Source organism: Anser anser (genome assembly GCF_964211835.1).
Source record: "Anser anser genome assembly, contig: HAP1_SCAFFOLD_111, whole genome shotgun sequence".
NCBI lineage: Eukaryota > Metazoa > Chordata > Aves > Anseriformes > Anatidae > Anser > Anser anser.
Window position 1 is genome coordinate 45408 of NW_028154049.1, and position 20931 is coordinate 66338.

The following is a 20931-nucleotide window of genomic DNA, read 5'->3' on the forward strand; positions in this document are numbered from 1 at the left end:
AGGTAATACAAGAGCACGTGTGGTGGTATTTCTGTATTTACTTATGTAACTGAGCTGTGGGAAGCAGGACAGACGATATAGCCAAGACACTCTTGTTAGTAACTCAAAGAGGGAAAAGACTCCTGATTATAAACTAATTTAAGTTTTCTGAACAGTGTTCACATGCAGATAATAGTATCACCTGAGGGCCCTTACAGCCTGTTATCCTAAAATCCTCCACTAGATGAGAAGGGAGACCAGAACACTGTGCTTCAGAAACCCCACTGCATTCTCATTAGCAGAAGACTGCAATAATAGTCACACTGGGATATTCTGGGGGCTATGAGCTGACAGAAGTATCTAATTATCAAGGAATATTGAACATGCAGATCAAACAAATAAACTGCAAGTCTAATTCTACAGTGACACCCAAGTTATAAATGTTTTTTCTGACAGAAAAAGTTCTGCATTGCTTTTTAGTTCTCACTTTAGTTTTTCCCATTATCTTACTAAATATTATTTTTCCGAAAAAAAAAAAGTGTTAAAACCAAGAGCTATAAAAAAGATCAAAACTGAAAGAACTTTCTAAATAGCATACAGAATTTTCATGAAAATATAAACAGTTAAGTCATTAGATAATAAATGCAAAATGGTTTCTTACATTGATCTCCAGTCAAAGAACCCATACACAGTCTGAAACAAGGGCCCACTATTTCTTCAGACACATATCAACACAATGCAAGCAATACCATGTAATTAACACTGTGCTAATCTGTTATGCATAAATCGAGTACTGCAGCTGATACATATGAATAGAGAATAGGGTACAATACCTGTCCAAAGTTAATAACACAGTTTCGTTCATTTCAGGTACATCATCAGCTTTAATGGTGATGTTAATTGTGGTATCACTTTGTCCAGATAAGAAAACCACGGAGCCGTTAAAAGGACTTATATCATCCTGTGTTACCGCCTTTTGATTGGGACCAGAGGGTTTCAAACTCCAGAACACAGTTGCTTGACCATCAGTCCCATCTCGATGCAATGCAATGGAAACCTGTGAAACACATTAATTTGTTGTGACTTGCAAAAGTAGATGCAAAACCGATTACTCCCTTGCAAATTACTATTTGAATAAATAATAATAAAAACAAAAGTTTGGCCAGTTCTAATTTGAGAATGGGAAATGATCTATCTTATTCAGGATTTGTCTCAGTCCTACTTTACATGACTATGCTCGCAATTGGTGAGAGAGACTAACTGCAGTATCTTTTGCTCTGTGTGAGCATCAAGGGCTAACTGGTTTTAGATACTTACACAGAAAGCAAAGACCAATCTCAGTTCTCTGGAAATCAGTAACAGATTATTTCAGAGCATTTTTTTTTTTTTTTAAAGAAGAGAATATTTAGGATAAGACAGAACTTACAGGAAGGCTTTTCCTCACATTAATTGTCAAATGCTACACTGAATACAGCAAACTCCACCTTCTCCAAATAAGTTTTCCATAGCAAAAGACAATATAAAAAGGCTTACTTACCAGCGTAGCAGGGGAATCTTCTGGTTCAGAAAGAATAATCGGTAGATTGCTAATAAAGCCTATTTCTCCATTTGCAATATCTGGAGTAATCCTCAAAGAAATATTTCGAATTTCGCCTAATCTAGGACTCACAGATGGGACTAGAGGAATTCTATTCACCAGTTCAACTCCTTCCAGCTGTAGGAAAAAGTAAAAGAAAAGTGAGAAATAAGAAGCCTCAGCACCAAGTCAGAACAGTTCTGACATTTCAGAGTAATTTTCATATAAAGGAAGTATACATCTCCAGAGCAAATTCTTCCTACTGATAGCACTGCTGTTATAAAAATTTGTAAGTAGACATGTCAAAGAAATTAAGTGGATATTGTTGAGCTGTCAGCAGAATGGTACACCTCCCAGACAAATCATGTTAGTGTATGTAATTAAACACAGATCAAGCCAGAGAGAGAGACTCTGTTCCAGATCAGCTGATACATTACTAGAGCTATTAACAACAGTCATTGATGAGCAGCATAGGCAATTGTCTAACATCATTTTTTGTGGCTTGCATTGATAAAAATCTAGGGAAATCACTGAAGTCATAATAATTTACAGCCCTTGATCAAACAGCCAAATAATAATCCACTTTTCTTTCCTCTCCACAAAATTTTAAGGAATTCTCTATCTAAGAACTACCAGAGCCACATTAAGAATTTAAATTCAGTACAGTATTTCAAAACTGTATTTTACTTGTCACTGCATTTCTGATAGATTATAGATACTAAGAGGAAATAGATTTTTTTTCATCCTTTTCTTTAAAAGGGAAGCATCACTCGCTAAGCCCAGCACCAGTAGTGACACACCAAGGAAAGCAGAACTTGCCTGTTTAATTATTTCCTTTAAATATTATTTATTCCATGTGATTCTGTCTACATGCATCATTACAATAAATGTTTCCATAACAGATTTGCATATATTTCTGTGAACATTTCACTGGGGCATAAACTCCCACTGACATTTTTTCTTGGAGTTATCAGGTGTTATCATAGAGTAAAGCTTTATTTTTTGGGGATAAAATAGTGGCCTTTCTTAAATTCATATAGTAATCATGGTTCACCATTTCAAAAGATGATTTTTAAAGTCTTACAGTTCTTGAAACCAAACTCTATAAATATGTGGGCTGTATCATATTTTGTTCCACAACTGCTTGAGTAACACCCAGAAATATGCATGAACATTTATCTGATGATAGATGGAAATGTTTTACAAATACTGTATTTAGTAACTGATTCTCAACCATTCCAACTTGTTATCAAAAGTCTGAAGAACAGATGATGGCACTGTTTGTTTCTCCTCTTTTCTGAGCTTTCTCCTAGCATAGGCCCCGATTCTGCAATTAACAGGATGAAAGTGCACCATTGTGCGGTTATTAGCTCAGTAAACTTTCTGAAATACTACACAGCCAAAACAATTTGCTCTATTTAAAGTGTATGCTGTATTTGGATCCTGTATGGTACCTTTGGAATAAAGTAATAATCAATAAAGAACAGAGATTTTACTCTTTCTGCAATGTTTCCTTTAGTACCTTTTAAAGGAAACCAGTACAAAGAGAAAAAAATATATAGTTATTTGAACAATAACAATTAGTTTATGAGCTTAATTTTCAGAGTTAATCTTCCTAGCTATACCAAAAACCGCATCTCTGATTACAGCACGTTATTTAATTGAAGGTGTCACTAAGGAATATATCTCACATTAACATTATCTCCTGTACCTTTATTCATCCTACAGTTTCATTTGCTTCTCTGCTGATTCCTGAGTCAATTCTTTATTTTGCCTAAGTACAACTCATTCTAAACATGTTCACTGAGATTATCATTTATTCACGATGCAGAAGGATTGTCACAGTGATAAATAGTGGTGTTTTCCTTCTCTATGAGTTTCTAAATTAATTATTTGAGCTGGAAAGCTCCTCTGATTTAATTTCTTCAAACAAAGATTTTATTTATAGTTCATGGAGAAAGTACAGAAAAAAAAAAAAACAGATTGGAATCTACAGTTTGAAAATCCAGGCAAAGTGCTTGGAATGACTGAACATTCTGAAATATTTATCAGATGTGTGTCTTGACTACAGTCAAAGGACAAAAAAAAAAAAAAAAAAAAAAAAACATTGAATACATGGAATTAGACATTTAAGAATTTTGTGGATCTCTCAAACCTCTTGCAATCATAAAACATACTAACGTGTTCTAGTATTTCAGAAGGCAATTCCTAATCTAACTGTGAATGCCATAAATAAATAAATAAATAAAATTGCATATTAGATAAACAATATAATTCTGGCAAAACTTTTTGTTCTCATTATTCCTCCTGTAAGAGAATGTAGGGAGAAGGATGTGGAGGGAGGAAATCTTTCAAAGGTCTTAGAAGTGATTACAACGTCTTTGGTAGACTATAAGGAAAATATAAAACCTGGCAAATTTGAAATTCATGGATATAACATCAACACCTTCAACGATGATAAAAGTTATCTTTTACAAATTGAGATAGAAAAAAAAAAAGGAAAGAAAAAAGTGAAGAAAACTATACAGGGAAAAAAAAAAGTAAGTTCTCCTAACAAATTTATATATAAATGCAATATAATATACATATAATATATAATGTATATTTGACCCTTTTTAATTTAGAATAGTTCAGCTGGAAGAGCAAAGATCACAGTATCACAGAATTGTAGGGGTTGGAAGGGACCTGGTCAGGCTGGAGAGTTGGGCAGGAAGAAACCAGATGAGGTTTAACAAGAGCAAGTGTAGAGTCCTGCATTTGGGAAGGAACAACCGCAAGTATCAGTACAGGCTGGGGGATGACCTGCTGGAGAAGGACCTGTATCAAGCCCAAGATACATTTACTTGCATGTCATTTCTGAAATTTTTCCTGCTTCAGTAATTTAATTTTAAGAACCTTATTTTTTTCACGTTCCAAGTCAGAGGCCAAGCAGAAACATGCTTCAAGGGGCAAGCAACAGACAACGCTGATCTCATTTTGATAAATTCCATGATTAGTACCTGAATCCTCTTTAGTTTTAAAATTTGTTTAATTACTAATGATTAGGGATAGAAAACTTTATAGCATAGTTATGAAAGATGTCTTTTTAAATAAGAAAATCTTTGCTTCAGAGCTAAGCACTTTTTTTTTTTTACAGGAATGGTCATTTAAATTACAGTCAAGGGGAAGGATCAATTATTGAATCATATTCCTCATATTAAATAAGCTAAAAAACAAAAACAAAAACAAAACAGCTGAGATACCTGTATGAGGAAATGAGCACCATTTTGAAGAAATGCATCTTTTCTTATTGGTATACTCAAAGTATGATGTGTTTTTCCTTCTGGAAACAGGAGGATGCTGTTTCTAGACATATTTAGAATGCCATCTTTTGCTCTCTCAGGATCCAGAGCTCCAGCTGGAATATACAGTGCAGTATAAACTAACTGCACATTTCCAACTGTTCCTTTCTCCCTTACAAAACTCAAGGATAAAAAGCGTCCTGTTGGATTACTTTCAATCTTCTGATTCTCCAAAGGATAAAACTTTATTACGCCATAAACATCATCGCTGTCCTGAATGTAAAACAAAAGCTGCAAAACAGAAAACAGCATCACTTACTCAATGCTACAATTAATATACACCACAGTTTTCACGTTTTCATGAAAGTATGTCCTGACTGTCATCATACATTTTTATCGTTAGTGAATTGGCACTCAAGAAAGAAATCAGATTGACAGCCCCAAAGTGTTGCTTGTGCACAAGCAGCACACCACTGATAGCAGCAACTTTCCTGCTATGCCTCATCTATGTCAGAATGAGCTTTGAATAACTGATTTTTGGTTCAGCAGCCAAAGTGAATAATTTGAATATATTTCAGACTGTGAAAAAATCATTTAATTCACCAAATTCATTCCAATCATATGTTCAAAAAGCAAAGTAGGGACCTGAGTCACAGAATTGTCAGTAATGCTAATTACCCCTTATTTAAAAGTTCAGAGGTTAGTCTTAATCACTAAGCCATCCTCTTGAAGCTGTTACTCTGTGTAAAACATTCCAGTACCTACAGCAAATAAGCAAGTGAAAATAAATGCTCAACCTTCTCTTAGCAAGCAACCAATCAAGATAGCAGTTATGCAATGATATTTATGATGGGAATATTCTAAGCTAAATGCTACTGCATTAAATAGGTCTGGCCTTATAAAATATGTTAAGCCAAAGACTTTGGATGTGGCTCTTTATACTGAGAATACATCAGCTTGCTTCACTTAAACTCAAGCACAACTACTTCAATTTAGCCAATCCACCAAAACTGGTGGATCCTAATCCTAATCCTACTCCCTAATTATTATCTATCACCTCCTCAAAACAAGTTCTGAAATCAAACTTACCTCAGATGGTTCGCTGACTTCTGCGCCTCCCTGTATTGTATGAGCTAAGAGCTTCAGAAGATAGGGCTCTGCTTCTTCTGGCATGTTATCATCAATAATGGTCAGTGAAAGTGTGACCAGCATCTGTCCTTGATCAAAATGTATCTCCCCGGTCTCTGGAACAAGGTCTGCAGTCACAGGTGACAGATCACTGCTATTTCGAGTTATGACCCAGGTCACAGAAACATTTCCATGTGTTCCACCATTTCTTACGATCGTGATCCCTTCAAACCTGTGGTTTTGAATGAAAATAAAAATCTGTAACATGCAATTATAATTAATATCGGTTTACTTAGCTATCTGTTCCCTGGAAGATTTATACTGACTTCAGTGGAATCGATATTAACTGCTGCTACTGACATTTGAGTCAGGACTTAAAATTTGTGAAATCATACCACAGAAGTAGACTTTTCTCAGGTTGCTTATTCATGAGATAATATACATAAAGACATGAGTAATATATCTAAAGACATTAGTTAAAATTTATTTTGTTTACAGTAAGAAAGATACTGAGAAGAGGAAAGTTGGCATGTTTATATTTTTTCTCAGGAAAGATGTTAAATTTCAGAAAACTTTTTCTCAACTAAATTTCTACACTGTTTTATGGACTATATCAAAATACAATTGTCAGGCATGAGTGTTTAAATAATGATTTTATTTAAAATAAAGTGACTCAACTATTTGCCTATGCACTGAAATATAATTTATCAATATTTGTGATTATGGAAATGTCACGTTTCCTGTATCTGTGTATAAGAAAGAAAAAAAAAAAAAGTGAATATTGAAGTGCTGGGCTCTACATACTAGAAATTGTTCATAAAATCATAGGTTGATACATTACCTCTTTCTCTGGGGATGAACCACCATCACTAGCTAGCAGTGGACATTTTTACTAAAACTGGCAATATTGTATAGATATTAGTTCTGCTTGTAAAGATTTGTGTGGAGATTTGTTTTTAATTTATCTGTAAAATTACATGTATTTAACTTTTTTGGAAGTCTATGGGTATTCAGTACTTCACAGAAGACACTCACCACCATTTTTTAACCAGAGACTGACTTTAAATACAGTATAGACAAAGATTTACTGGGAAAGGAAGCCTGAAATATATTTTCCACTTGTATGAATGGGTGTGTGGCCGCATCACAACTTCACTGATCCATCTTTTAGATTAAGGGTTTTTCAGTATTTTGATAATGTCATTAAATATTTACAGTTCTCATATATAGTTCATAAATATTAAAATACTTCTGCATAATTAGACATTTTCTCCCTTGAAAATTCTATATCGTTTATAATAATTACACAGTAGGTGATTTCTATATTAATTTTTCACTACTGATTTTATAATTACTGTCAGTGAAATCCTAAGGATGCTTTACAGTGCCAAACAAATCCCTTAACATGACGAGATACTGTTTGAAGATCTGTAGTACCTTGAAATTTGGTCTTCATCAATGATAACAGTTTGAGTAAACAGGATACTGTTGATTGAAAGCACTCCATAGGGTTTATCATTTGGTTGGATGGTGACGTGAACAACAGATGGATTAACCAAAACAGCATCTCCCTGTAACGTGTCCTTAAGGAGCATAATTTGGAAGGTCTCAGCAATTTCTGGTATGGCATCATCAAGGATCTTGAATTTCATATATACTTCATGAACTAGAGGTGTGAAGACAATAGTTGTATTTGGCTGAAGATCTAGGAAGTCTAAATTGAGCTGCGCGTGTGCTGTTGAATTCCCAGTTATGATGGTGTAACTGACGGAGACTTCACATTCATCAGGTCCAATTAATTTTCCACTGTCATCCTTACCACGAATCACTTGAATTGTGAGCATTTCGACTTCCTCAGGCACCATGTAAGTGCTCTGAGCAAATCGCACAGGGCTGTCATTTTTCTTAATATTAATCTGAACAGAATTCCTTGTGGTGTTGATTTCAGCCCCTCCCTCCACACTCCTGAGATGAACAACAAACAATTCATCATTTTCAGGTATCTGGAAAAATAATAGTAGCAACAGGGTGTAAGTCCCATTTCAAATATATGCAGAACACTTACTTAGAAATATGTTATGTATATTTAGCAATAAAGGGAAATAATACAAACATTACAACCCTTTTCACATTAAAATAAACAGGCAAAAAGAAACTCGCTTGCAACTTTGAAAATCCCTTCTCAAAATTGAATGTTTCCATTTTCTAAGACATACTTCTATGCTATGGAAATATGAAAAAGTGGGAAAAGACAAAAAAAAAAAAAGGGCAAACAAAAACTAGGCAAGAATCAGATGAAGCTCTATCTTTCCAACTAGAGAGTGTGAGGAGATCCTAACTCAACTTGTGGAAGTTGCTCTGCTTGGACACAAGTGTTCCTGACAGTTATTTAGTCTGACATCTTTATTTGCTGATGTTAACACCATTTTACATCTATGCATGCCTGAAAGAACAGAGGAACAACATATGAACACAACCTACCTTGGCCCTTTTGTTCCTATTCAACGGGAAAAAGAACAGTTCCTACTTTCAGACAGACTCACATTCCCAGCACAGCTTCAGTCACAGCTCTGAGAATGTGCTTGCTGATGCTTATCTATTAATTAGACTTTGGCATTTCTACATGTGGTTTGTTTAGAACTGCACTTTAGTTTTAGCTCTTTAGTCTCTAATAACTGATGCAGCAGACAAAAAAGAAGGGTTTATAAGCCTTGAATTGCAGAATTTAATATTTTTTACTTTATATTATTACATTTTATTCCCCAGTCTTGATAGGCTAAGTCTGTTGAACTGGAAAATATCATTATTTTATTAATACAGAGAGATTAGAAGGAAATATTTAAATATTACATAAGATCCTCACATCTCATTCTTGTTGTGGACTCTCAGAAAAAACAGTATTATTTGCTTCTGAGATAAATTCCACAACAAAATTGCTTATGTGTTACTAATGGCATTGCTTTGTTATAGGGCTGATGAATCCTTTCCATGTAGTTCTGTTTACTGAGCAAAAAAAGTTCAGAATTCCTTGTGGTCCAATATTTCTTCTCTTTTTACACATTTGTTAATTGGCCACCCTTAGATCCTGTTTCAGGGCACAAAGGGTATGCACGCCGCTGTCTTTGTAGCTGAGGCCAATTTTGTCCCTTGTTTGACTTGTGGCACTTAAACTTGCATAATATTATTGACTGATGCAGGTTGTTTGTTTTTTTTTCCAGCGTGAGATTTGCAAGCTCTCTGTCACCTCTCTCCTACACTACTATTTCCTATTTTATCTTATTAAAATTGATGTTAACTTACGCTTGTTTTAGTTCACTAGTTCATATACTGTCTTGCAGTACAAAAATACGCATTTGACAGTCAGAACGTACATGCCATTTTAGTTGCAGATAAAATCTTAGTATCCTACATAAATAAGGCATTGTGGAGCTTTCAATTACATCATGATTGACCAATAAATACATGAGTCAAACTTCGAATATAATAGTATAAATGATTTCCAGTGCTGCCTTGCCTCTTTAATTTTCTCTTAAAGTTGCAATTATACTTAAAAAGGAAACCTGCACAGGAAAAGTACTATAAATGCAGAGCTGTGGAAATCAGAACTGCAGTCCCCTACCTTCTGTAAGGCTGCACAATTCAGAAAAATACTTGTTTCATTGGTTTCCCTAACTCAGATCCTAAAAGCTCAAATTAAGTTCTGACAGTAGTGTTACTGGATTCTTGTGAACTCTATCATCATCATCATCAATAAAGGTTTTTGTGCAAAATTCATCTTTCACATACACTTGTGAAAGACTTTCAAAGAGTGGAAAGACGTTGACTAGACACACCAAATACAGATCAAACTTTTAGAAACAGAAGTTTGAGAGCATTTCTCAGAATAAAAATAAATAAAATCACATCCTCCCAAGAGAAAAGACCCTAATAATTTATTTCTGTGTGTAAGTCACTGAAATATTACATTGAATTGGAAAGAGATGTTTCTACACTTCAGCACCCCAGGTTGGCACAGCCTCTTAACACTAGAGTATCAGTAGAAATGTGGAAGGACATTTTTTATAACTAAGAGTAAAAAGGAAACAAGCTGCTTTACAGTTCTGTGCTCACTTCTGAGACACACACCTTTCACCATTATTGTTTTCTTATGAATTTCTTACTAAGTTGTTTTGCATCATATATACTTATTTTGATGTCTCAGTTTTCCCTCTTAAGCTTATTATAAAGGAAAAGAAAAACACAAAAGAAAAGTGCAGGTAAGAAAAAAGGAAAATCACAAGTTGCAAATTAGAAGAATGTTTTGTTTACTCTGAGATAAAAAGAAAGCCTCACAACCTATGAGTTATGTTGTGGTTTTTTTTTGTTTTGGTTTGGTTTTTTTGTGTGTGTGTTGTTTTTTTTTTTCAATTGGCCAATCTGAAAACAGAAAAATGTTAATTATCACCTAGTATTCATGCTTTCCACAAGACTGCATGTTTGTTTCAGGAATCTCATCTATTTTTAGGATTTTTTCAAATATGTTTCTACCCTGAAACATATTTGAAAAAAAAAAACCACAAACAAACAACGACAAAAAATATTTTTGAATCTGCCTTTTCCCTGTGAATCTTCAATGTGTAATATTCTTTCTTTAGTGACAAAGATAACATGTCTGCTCAGCCAGGATATGCACATAAACTAAAACTATTCACTGATGAGAATTAAAGAGGGAGCTTGGAAAGAGTAAAAATAATAGACCAGAGAGCCAAAATTTAACATCACTTCATCAAATAGAACTGCTTTTAACCTTATTTAAGCCAAGCCTTTTTGTAACTTATTACTCTAAGTCTTTCCAGAACTTCAGTTAACCTTCTACGTATCAAAGCCTAAGATGAAGTCAGCTTGTTCCTACCTGATCATCAAGCACTGTTAAATTATAAATCAGCTTTGATCTCCCAGGTGTGAATGTAATATTTCCCTTAGCTGGACTTAGGTCTTCTTCAGCTGGGTTTGGACCATCTTTTATCTGCAAAGAATTGATTTGTCTGATGAGAAGTCTATAAAGCAGGAATACAAATCCAGTGCAAGTACAATAACCAATATGCAGTGTGACTTGCATAACAAATGCAAGCCATCTCCAACTTACAACTTACATGAACATTCAGTTGTGAAAATCTGCTCTTTTCTGGCAGACAGTGTAAGTCAGAACAACCACTCTGAAGAAATCCCGTATTTCCAGAATAAGAGGAAGAAAACTACTTCCATATAGGCCTATGGGGACTCTTTAGTATATTCTGATGCATAACTGACTCTTTCATATTACAGAAAGGATATTCATGCAAATTCAGTTTGAATCAATAGTATTTCATAATAAATTCCAAGACAAAGTAATAGTACTTACTGGTTTTGTGTCCCTTCTATCTTAACTTGTGATATTAAAGATACTAAATTTAACAGTCAAACTCAAAATACTACAAAGCCTCTTAAAGGTCATATGGGATTTTTTGGTTTTAGAACATTTTGTAAATTATTTTTCAACATACATATATAATGATGTGAGACAGACCTAAGTAATTGTCCAGAGAGTAAGATTTACTGTACCTTAAAACAAACATATTTGCAAAAAATTGCACAGAGAATCATATTCAGTACTTTAACTATTCATGCTATATTTAGTATTAATAAAATCCAGTGCAAAGCTTTTCTGGTTTTGACAGGTCTAGACTAAAGCTTTGAGGTCTAGATTAAAGCCTTACCCTATAGGACCAGGCAACTAGTACAGAAATATCTATATGAAAGATTTTATATATAATTTTAAAGTAAATAATAGAGTCTGAGCTAGATAAGAAAAAGAAAGCAATGAAGTCAGTAATTGTATCACATTCAAATCACATATGTAAATAACAGGATAAGTATTCAACATGATTAATTATTTCAAAAGCTTCATTTGCAGGGGATTCAAGATAGAGATCAAGATACAGATGATTATAGATACAGAAATTCACCAAATCCTGAGCACTCACAGTTCAAAGTTGGGATAATCATTAAAGACTCACTTGAATATTTGTATGTAAAATAAATATTTTTTAAAAAAATTAAAAAAACTTAGATAAGACACTTCTTACATACTTAATATGCATTATTTTCTAGTAATACATACTGATGTTGCCTCACGTACCTTTCTAAATGACAGAATATACTCGGTTTTCTCTAGTACCTCTTAACGTTAAACAGTCAATTAAACAGTCAGATAATTACAGTATTTTCTATATGACGGTTAATATGAATCCCTTTTATGAAACAGATCTACCTAATGTAGATGTAGGTATTTTGTCCTTCTTCCCCTTTTGCAAACACTTCAATAAATTATGATTACAGCCTCTCAGTTTAATCCAACAGACTACTGTATGAAGTCTTTTGGATAAACTCACCTCAAAAGTTATGACGACCGTCCCATAGGTTCCCCTCTCTCTAATTAGAGTGAGCGGCACAAATTCATTTCTGCCCCTGGGCTCATTCACTGTGATTAAGGCAGACTAATGAGGAAGAAAAGGAACAGACAATCAGACACAGATCAAATATCACAGCAGAATGAAGAAACTGTTACCATAGAAATATCAAACTCCCACAGACAAGTTAATCCAATCCGCAAACCAGTCCACTGATGGCATACATTTCCTAGCAACCAATTAGTTCAGCTAATGAAAACCTTAAAAGATTTCAGATAAAAATGTATCACGTAATGCAATTTGTGTGTTTTTGTTGTTGTTGTTGTTTGTTTGTTTCTGTAAATGAACATAGTCAACATACACAAAGCACTGACATATCATCACTGGTATTTTTAGGAGCTCCTACACCCATTAAAAATAGGTTTTCACCATCATGAAGTCGTTTATTAGATAGCTAGCTATAAATGTACTCAGGACAATCATTTAGGTCACTGGTCACTTTTTTAGGCTATTGTAGGTAACAGATTTTGAAGATATCCACAAATCCCAGAAGCAGCTTGGCTTAGTACTGTGGCTCTAACATTTTCTTATGTTCTTATGTTTTTTCAGAGAAGTCCTATACAAAATTATATTGTCAGAATGCTGTCAATAAGGCATAGCTACTCGTTCTACTAATACAACCTCTGTATTATTGCAAATATCATCTGCTGGAGTAACAACAGCATCTTATCCCAGAGGGTGTTATAAAATGCATATATTATGACAATGTTCCCTCAGTAATTGGTAATTAACCCTACTGCAAGAAGCTGTGCCTGCTCTTCAGAGGAACAGGTTTATATTCAGAAGCTACTTCTTTGTTTACATGCTACATTTCAAAACTGAAATAACAGTAGCAATAAAAACAAACCAGATGTAAATTATACACTCAGGTAGAGAGTATTTATACATCCAAACAAGTCTGGAATTTTAACTGTTATAAATTTCCAATAGAAACAAAAATAATATGTCAGAAATACATGCTTATAGATTTACTTCCTTTCATTATCCTTTCAGAAATAAGCAAACTACCCACATTAAAGCCAGAGAAGACTGAAGAATATTCAAACCTGGATGGAACTGGAACTGTTTGTGTGACTCACAATAATCAAATAGTCTTCTTCCTCCACTGCAAAATGTTTCACACGTCTGGTATCCAGAACAGAAAGAGTCTGTATCTGCAAGGGAAATATGAGGGTGACTATGTTTATCTACATATGTATATAAACAAATACATTTTATATTACATTGTATATAGTGAGAAAAAGTACGCATAGAATGTTAAGAATTCCAAAATTATGTATAAAACTATACATGAAATAGCTTTTAAAACTTTATATTTTATATATATATATATATATATAAGCAACTAATTTACAGAATTAACATAACTTATCATACATTTTCCAGAAAATGTTCTATGACTTGATTGCTTGAGAATTTCTTCCCCCACTTCCAAGCAGAGCTACAGGCTGGGAGATGAGTGGTTGGAAAGCTGCCTGGCCGAGAGGGACCTGGGAGTATTGGTTGATAGTCGGCTGAATATGAGCCAGCAGTGTGCCCAGGTGGCCAAGAAGGCCAACAGCATCCTGGCCTGTATAAGAAGCAGCGTGGCCAGCAGGGCTAGGGAAGTGATTGTGCCCCTGTACTCGGCTCTGGTGAGGCCACACCTCGAGTACTGTGTTCAGCTTTGGGCCCCTTGCTACAGGAAGGACATGGACGTGCTCGAGCGAGTCCAGAGAAAGGCAACGAAGCTGGTGAGGGGTCTGGAGAACAAGTCTTATGAGGAGCGGCTGAGGGAGCTGGGGTTGTTCAGCCTGGAGAAGAGGAGGCTCAGGGGCGACCTTATCGCACTCTACAGGTACCTTAAAGGAGGCTGTAGAGAGGTGGGGGTTGGTCTGTTCTCCCACGTGCCTGGTGACAGGACAAGGGGGAATGGGCTAAAGTTGCGCCAGGGGAGGTTTAGGTTGGATGTTAGGAAAAACTTCTTTACCGAAAGGGTTGTTAGGCATTGGAATGGGCTGCCCAGGGAAGTGGTTGAGTCACCATCCCTGGAGGTCTTTAAGAGACGTTTAGATGTTCAGCTTAGTGATATGGTTTAGTGAAGGACTTGTTAATGTTAGGTCAGAGGTTGGACTAGGTGATTTTGGAGGTCTCTTCCTACCTAGACAATTCTGTGATTCTGTGATTCCCAGGTAATCCTCCCTGCACCCTCAAATGTAAATATATAAAAAATACAAACAATGTAAACAACTAACTATGACAAACTTACATCACTGAAGTTATGTAGTATTTTAGGACACAAAACTAACTCTTGTCACACAGAGTGCTTTTTTCTAAAACATGGCCAGACTGGAGGACCTCCCTTGGTCCTTGCCAACCCATACTATTTTAAGATTTTAAAATTAAAATCGATTTACCCACAACAATCTGTGTCCAGCCATGAATGCATACACACTGTTGTTAGAAGCTCCCTGTGTGGCTCCTCCATGAGTAACCACAAGGTAGGAAGAGGCTCCAATTTGGAAAGACACACAACTTGTAGGATTCCACATACTGAAATTCTGCAAGAAGAATAAAAAAAAAGTAAGATTGTGACTTAAATTCCTTATTAACTAGCATGTCTGGTGTTCAAAAACAAACATTTACCTCAACAGGAACAAATACTCCTTTCCACTGGTAGACAGTAGAAAACAAAGCTGGAGGCATACGCAACAGAACACCGTACAGGATTTCTCTTGAGGTAAAGAAACACCAACCAGATGCTGATTCTTCCACAAAACTTTGCAAGACAGATAGGACACTGATACCACCCCCTGCAATATAGTAAAAAATAAAATAAAATAAAATAAAATAAAATAAAAACACTATTTACTATTATATTACTCTTGATATCTTTTCTAACCCCATTCCCATTATTTACCTCCCAAAGCCAGACCTAGTATGAGAAATGATGAAGTTGTGTCTTAGTATTTGTTATAAGTGTATATAAATACATAGAAATGTTACAATGCTAAGGATATAATGAGAGTTAAGCAGTAAATGTATTTTTCATTCATTACAACTGCACATGGAAGACATATAGGCAATTTGAGTCTGACTCATAATAATTGATCTTGGAATTTAGCTAACAAGAGAATTAGCTAGATAGCAAGTAGTAAAGAAAAAAAAAAAAAAGACAAATTACAAAATGTTCATGTTTTGTTCCCCATTTACAACATGTTCATGTTTTTATTCCAAGACGGTCCCTAAGCACCGTCTTGTCAGAACTAAACTCCAGGAGCTAGACTCTTGCATGTCACATGTCATTTATACTGTGTTAGAAAGATCCTGAGTTACAAGTAGTACGGAACAAATTTTATTACACACACACAAATAAATAAATAAATAAATGGCTAGTGACAATAATGTTCATATTAGCAGCAAAGACAGAAATAGAGATTACTGAAACTGGCAGAAGTGGCTGATGACAAGGTGATTCTTAAGCAGCTAAAGTATTTTATCTACTAAATCTTACATAGGAAAATATTAACTGAATTGTGTCTGAATACTTGAATTTACATTCCCAAGCTACATCTCCTGTATGCTTGGCTACTCTCTTACTATCTCCACTTCTACAAAAGCAGTGGACATTCTCTGTAAAGTGAACGTACTGATGCCAAATGCAGTATCTGATGATGTCTCCCACTCAACGCTCACAGAAACGTTAAGCCCATTACTCCGTGAAAACTTTCAAATAAGCTGTAGTGTTGGCTTCTTCAATTATGATGAAATTTGTCCTAAATGTGAGAATCATAAAAATAAGGAAAAAATTATTTTATAGTATATTCATTGCTGTAATAAAAATAAGATTTTTACTGTACAATTCCAGATGCAGAATATACAACAGAAATAAAAAGAAAATATTAATAACAGGTTTCAGTATCTGATGGACTGGTAGCTACATTAATTAGGGTTTCCCAATGATCCTTACTACAATCATGCAAAATCATAGGCAATTCAACAAAATCTTTAAACAGACTGAAATTTAAGTATATTAAATTCACGTAATAAATGTTTAGATAATATTATTATTAAATATTAATATAAATTATTAACTCTAAATATCAATGTATTAATAAAATAGCATACATACATTTTTTATTTAAATAGTAAATTTATTTAATCTGTATGGTTTCAGCTGAATGGTTTTTAAAAATGGCAGTCCATATGTGTCACTTGCTTCTGAAAAACAGCCTTCAGTGAAAGTATATTTTTTACAGGTTTAAAAATGAAAGTAAATTATAAAACGTATGACTTCCTGGACACTGATATGAGGTTTGGAACTTTTAACATGGAATACTATCAGTGGAATATGTAGGCACTAGTGAAGTATTAGTTTATAAAGAAAAATAATAATAAATAAATTGAAATTTTGGATTATGAATAGTCCTTTTTATGCATTTTTCTACTCTTTTGTTTAGCAGTAATAGTATTTCACAATACCTTTCAAAGTTACAGATTTACAAATTGGGTTGCTGAATTTCTTTAATGCGATCCATCAAAAACAAAATTGTAGAGAAATATTATCTCTTTGGAGTATGAGCAACTATCTCCTTTTTACTGATCAGTGTAAAGTACCTATTTCCAACTGTATAGATGCTGAAAAGCCCTAGTGGAGCCTGGTTTTGTAATATTGTAATCATAGTTTCCACTCTCGTGCCTAGTCTGGCTCCTCCAGTTGGATTGAACAGGGTGACAATGAAGTGCTCATCCATTTCTGGTTCTTCATCTAGTACCGCAGAAATATGCAGCGTCTGATAACAAAACAAGCATACAATGTTATTGAGACATGATAACAGATGATGACACAGCTCTATCAGAATGTGCTACCTTTTTTTTAAATTTATTTCACTATAAGGCTTTGGATAGCATAGCAGGAGAAGAGCAGCTCATGAAGCTGGAGAGGACAGAATTGAGGCAAGCTCAGACTGAGTTCAGACTGAGGTTCTAAAGCCATCCATCTAGTGGCCTCCATTGGTGCAACACTAAGATGAGCATATTCACTTTTCGTTGTTGTTGTTCTCTTTTCTTTCTTTTCTCATCCTATGATCCTCTGAAGTTTTTGATCCTAATTTCATACTTTTGTTCTCTATTTATTCCATACATTTTTGGGTAGTTTATACTCACAACACAGCTATAAGTGTAATCAGTTAAGTTGGTTTTAATTTATTTTAGTTGGCAGCTAAGCTATCTTCAGGGAAACAGGGTAATCTCACTACTGGTGCTGTCAAGAAAGAAAAGGAAAAGGAAAAAAAAAAGCAAGAATAGTGAGAGATTTGAAATACTCTTTCCTCTCGATGCTTCTTTCCCTCTCCTACACCACTGTGGATGAAGATCAGGTCTTCTAAAGGCAATCTCAAACTAGCAAAGAGCAATCTAGAGAAAGCTAAGTGCTTCACTTTCATTTGGGGCTCACTGTCATCCTTCACACTACTCAAACAAGCAAAAAATTTCATAGGTACGCATAGCCTTGCTGTACAAAATAAAAAGTTAGTGATGATGCATTTGGAAATAATACAAAATTTACAATGTTTTATATTTCTGTTCATTTCCACAATAAACCATATTTACCAACTATATTAAGAAGGCTCCAACTTCTTATAGATCTGCTGCATTGTGATTCCAAATGCATCTAAAGGCCAGAAATTGAAAACCAGTGTTTCCAAGAAAAGTTTGTCTCAGTTTCTATCCTATTGCCTGTAATATGCTAACACTAGCTTCACCAGCTTTACTGGCAAAAATAAATAAATCGAATTGTGATTAAACCTTAGAAGAGTCAGGATTCACAAACTTAAGCTAGTTCATTTTGTAGCTGACATTCTTGTGAGGACAGTATAGAGGCAGTGAGCTTAATACTTAAGTTATTTTCCAATCCTAAGACAGACAACTGTTCTACTTTTTGTATTTGTTGCAGCACATTCTGTTTAGTTCAGACTAACTAAAATGTTAAATTACAGAATGGGATTTTTACTTTGATCTTAACTATTAGGCTTGCAAATTATCACTTTAATTTAAAGTAAGTTTGCATTTCAGCTATAGATTGACTACATAAAAAGAACTGTTCCAAAGCACACATGAACGTTATCTATAGTGTACTGTTTTCAATTTACCTCAACCCTTACAAACTAAGAAACACCTAAAGATGAGCCCATTTAATTTTCACACACTTCCACATCAGATAATAACAGGAAATCAGTCACAGCTCATGACTCAATTCACTTTATGAATGAAAGAAGTAGAAAAAATAAACAGAAGATAAAGCACAGACATTTCTGAAATCTTTCCAATATTTCCAAAAAAAAAGCTTCCTAGACTTCTCTGGTAATAACTAGCATATTACCTTGAACCTGACTCCCTCTTCGAGCACAATATATCCTTGAGAAGGGGTCAAATCCATTGTTGCCTCTGAAGAGTTAATCTCACTTACAAGATACTGAACAGTCACAGTGCCAAATATTCCCTGAGGTGGTTCTCTGATAATATTCAATACTGCAACACTTTCCATCAAATGGATAGATGTTTGCTCTCTCAGAAAGAAGTGATTGCTGTTATTGAATGACAAAACTCCATGGCCATCATCATTGGCAAGTATAGTAATTGTAGCTTTTGAAAAAGAAATAATGAAAATATTCTTTGGTTAACATAGTAAAATATAAATATACATATATAGTAACATAATACATAACATAAACACAAATACATTCTTCCTTTAGTGTGTATATAATGCTTATGTGTCCATGACATTACCTGAAGAGAATGGGAAGGCATTTCACTTTAACTAGGAAGATCTCTAGACAGGAAGAATATAGTCTCTCCTAGAAAAGGATTATGAACTCTCTAAAAAGACCTCAGTTCAGTGAGGTAGTACACATTGAAAAACTCATCTTCGTGCTTTCTGATTCATTGCTTTACATATAAACTTTTTAATTGCACAGATTTCACAGGGATGTTTCAGAACCTTCCAAAGGAGTATAAAGATTCACCATAGCAGGACAATGGTGCTTTCTGAAATATGATTATTCAGAAAAGTGGAATTAAAATGTGTGCCACAGAATTCTAAAGAAATGGAACATTAAAACTAAGTTTTACCTGTTGTGTTCTCCCCTAATTCCAGCCCCAGAGATGGATTTGTTAAAATTAACTGGAACTTCTCATCACCTTCAGGAATCTCATCATCAAAAATCATGACATCAACAGATTTATGCCTTTCTCCATCAGCAAAAAAAAGAGTCTAGCGTTGAAACACATAAAGCACCGAATACTTACATCAGTTAATATCACACAGAAATTTTTGACTACGGTAAACAGAATTCTGTGAAATAGGAAGGAAGGGAAAGCATAGGAAGAGCCATATTCTCTGTTCCTTATAAACTGATTGAATCAGAAATATAAAGGTTCAGCACATTACAGAATGAGGACAAGAAAGAATAATTTATTTTGAAAGTCCTGTTGCAAAAATAGTCTATGAAAAAGTTTGTATGTCTAATCAAAATTAAATTTGAAATCGATGTTTGAAAGTTTACATTTTGCTTTATATTAAAAAATATATTTTTAAAAAAGAAATAAATAGTAAGAATAAGAATATTTTTATTTCATTCTATTTAGATTACCAAAGCAACTGAAACAAGCTGAAACATCTAGCATCACTACTGATCATTCTGCAGAATAATCAAGAAGATATTCTTTTACGGAAGCTGAAAGAATAAAAAGTACTAGATTTAGAGTTGCTTCTTACCCTTGAGGTTACATTAAAATCCAAACCCAGCTGGGCCTCCAAATTTTGGGCATAAAAAAATACAGACACATTGCCATATGATCCTCTGTTTCGGTAAGCCATTACTGTCAGATTCCCATGAGATTCACTAACTTCAAAACTAAAATAAAAAGAATAATTCTCAATGTTCACTGATTATGTTCTTTTGAAAAAGATAGTACATTTTTATTACATTTTCACTCTGAATTATTCCCTACATTATAGTTCTCTAACGCATCCTTTTTACCTTTTTTCTCTTATCTAAATTGAATTAAGTAACATGAGGTTTTTGTTTTGTTTTGTTTTGTTTTTTGCTTACATGAATGGTGAGGCTGGAAGAGTTGATGCAGGCTGGGGAGGTTAGGCAAATTGGTGATATAAAAGGACAACAGTGAAAGTAGTAATAAGTAAAAGAATTCTGATTAGATGAATAGTGAATTTTTGTTTTCAGTGTGGGAATCCCACTTTCTAGTTCAGCTGAATTGAATGATTACTTTACCATCTCAAAGACATGGCCCTATTTTTAACAGGAGTTTTACTTTTAGAAAGAAAATGGGCAACACCAATCACTAATTGGCACAGTAAGTTCTTCAAGGAAGATGAGACTTACTTGGTACCTTCCCATTCAATTACTCCTCTTACACCATCATTAGCATCGATAACAATTTGAGAAGCTAAACCTTCCACATCTAAAAGGCAAAACAGAAA

At 34.4% G+C, this 20931-nt stretch overlaps 1 protein-coding gene and 1 pseudogene across 2 annotated transcripts in view; both read right to left on the reverse strand.

Moving 5' to 3' along the window:
* Positions 1–230: 230 nt before the first annotated feature.
* Positions 231–12827, reverse strand: LOC310890889 (adhesion G-protein coupled receptor V1-like; the record flags this gene model as incomplete). Its single annotated transcript, XM_083853204.1, has 6 exons — positions 231–5127; positions 5926–6196; positions 7402–7967; positions 10856–10969; positions 12375–12479; positions 12822–12827. The coding sequence occupies 6 exons, from the start codon at positions 12825–12827 to the stop codon at positions 4747–4749; spliced, it is 1443 nt and encodes a 480-aa protein (XP_083709330.1). The 3' UTR covers positions 231–4746.
* A 169-nt stretch (positions 12828–12996) lies between these two features.
* LOC310890891 (adhesion G-protein coupled receptor V1-like) overlaps positions 12997–20931 on the reverse strand; it is a 72904-nt pseudogene continuing 64969 nt past the window's right edge. The window contains exons 38-45 of the transcript in view: positions 20834–20912; positions 20206–20344; positions 19560–19701; positions 18811–19073; positions 17049–17224; positions 16082–16207; positions 15078–15244; positions 12997–14992 (exon numbers count right to left, since the gene is read on the reverse strand). The product of the transcript in view is annotated as an adhesion G-protein coupled receptor V1-like (transcript). The remainder of the gene's footprint in view (positions 14993–15077; positions 15245–16081; positions 16208–17048; positions 17225–18810; positions 19074–19559; positions 19702–20205; positions 20345–20833; positions 20913–20931) is intronic.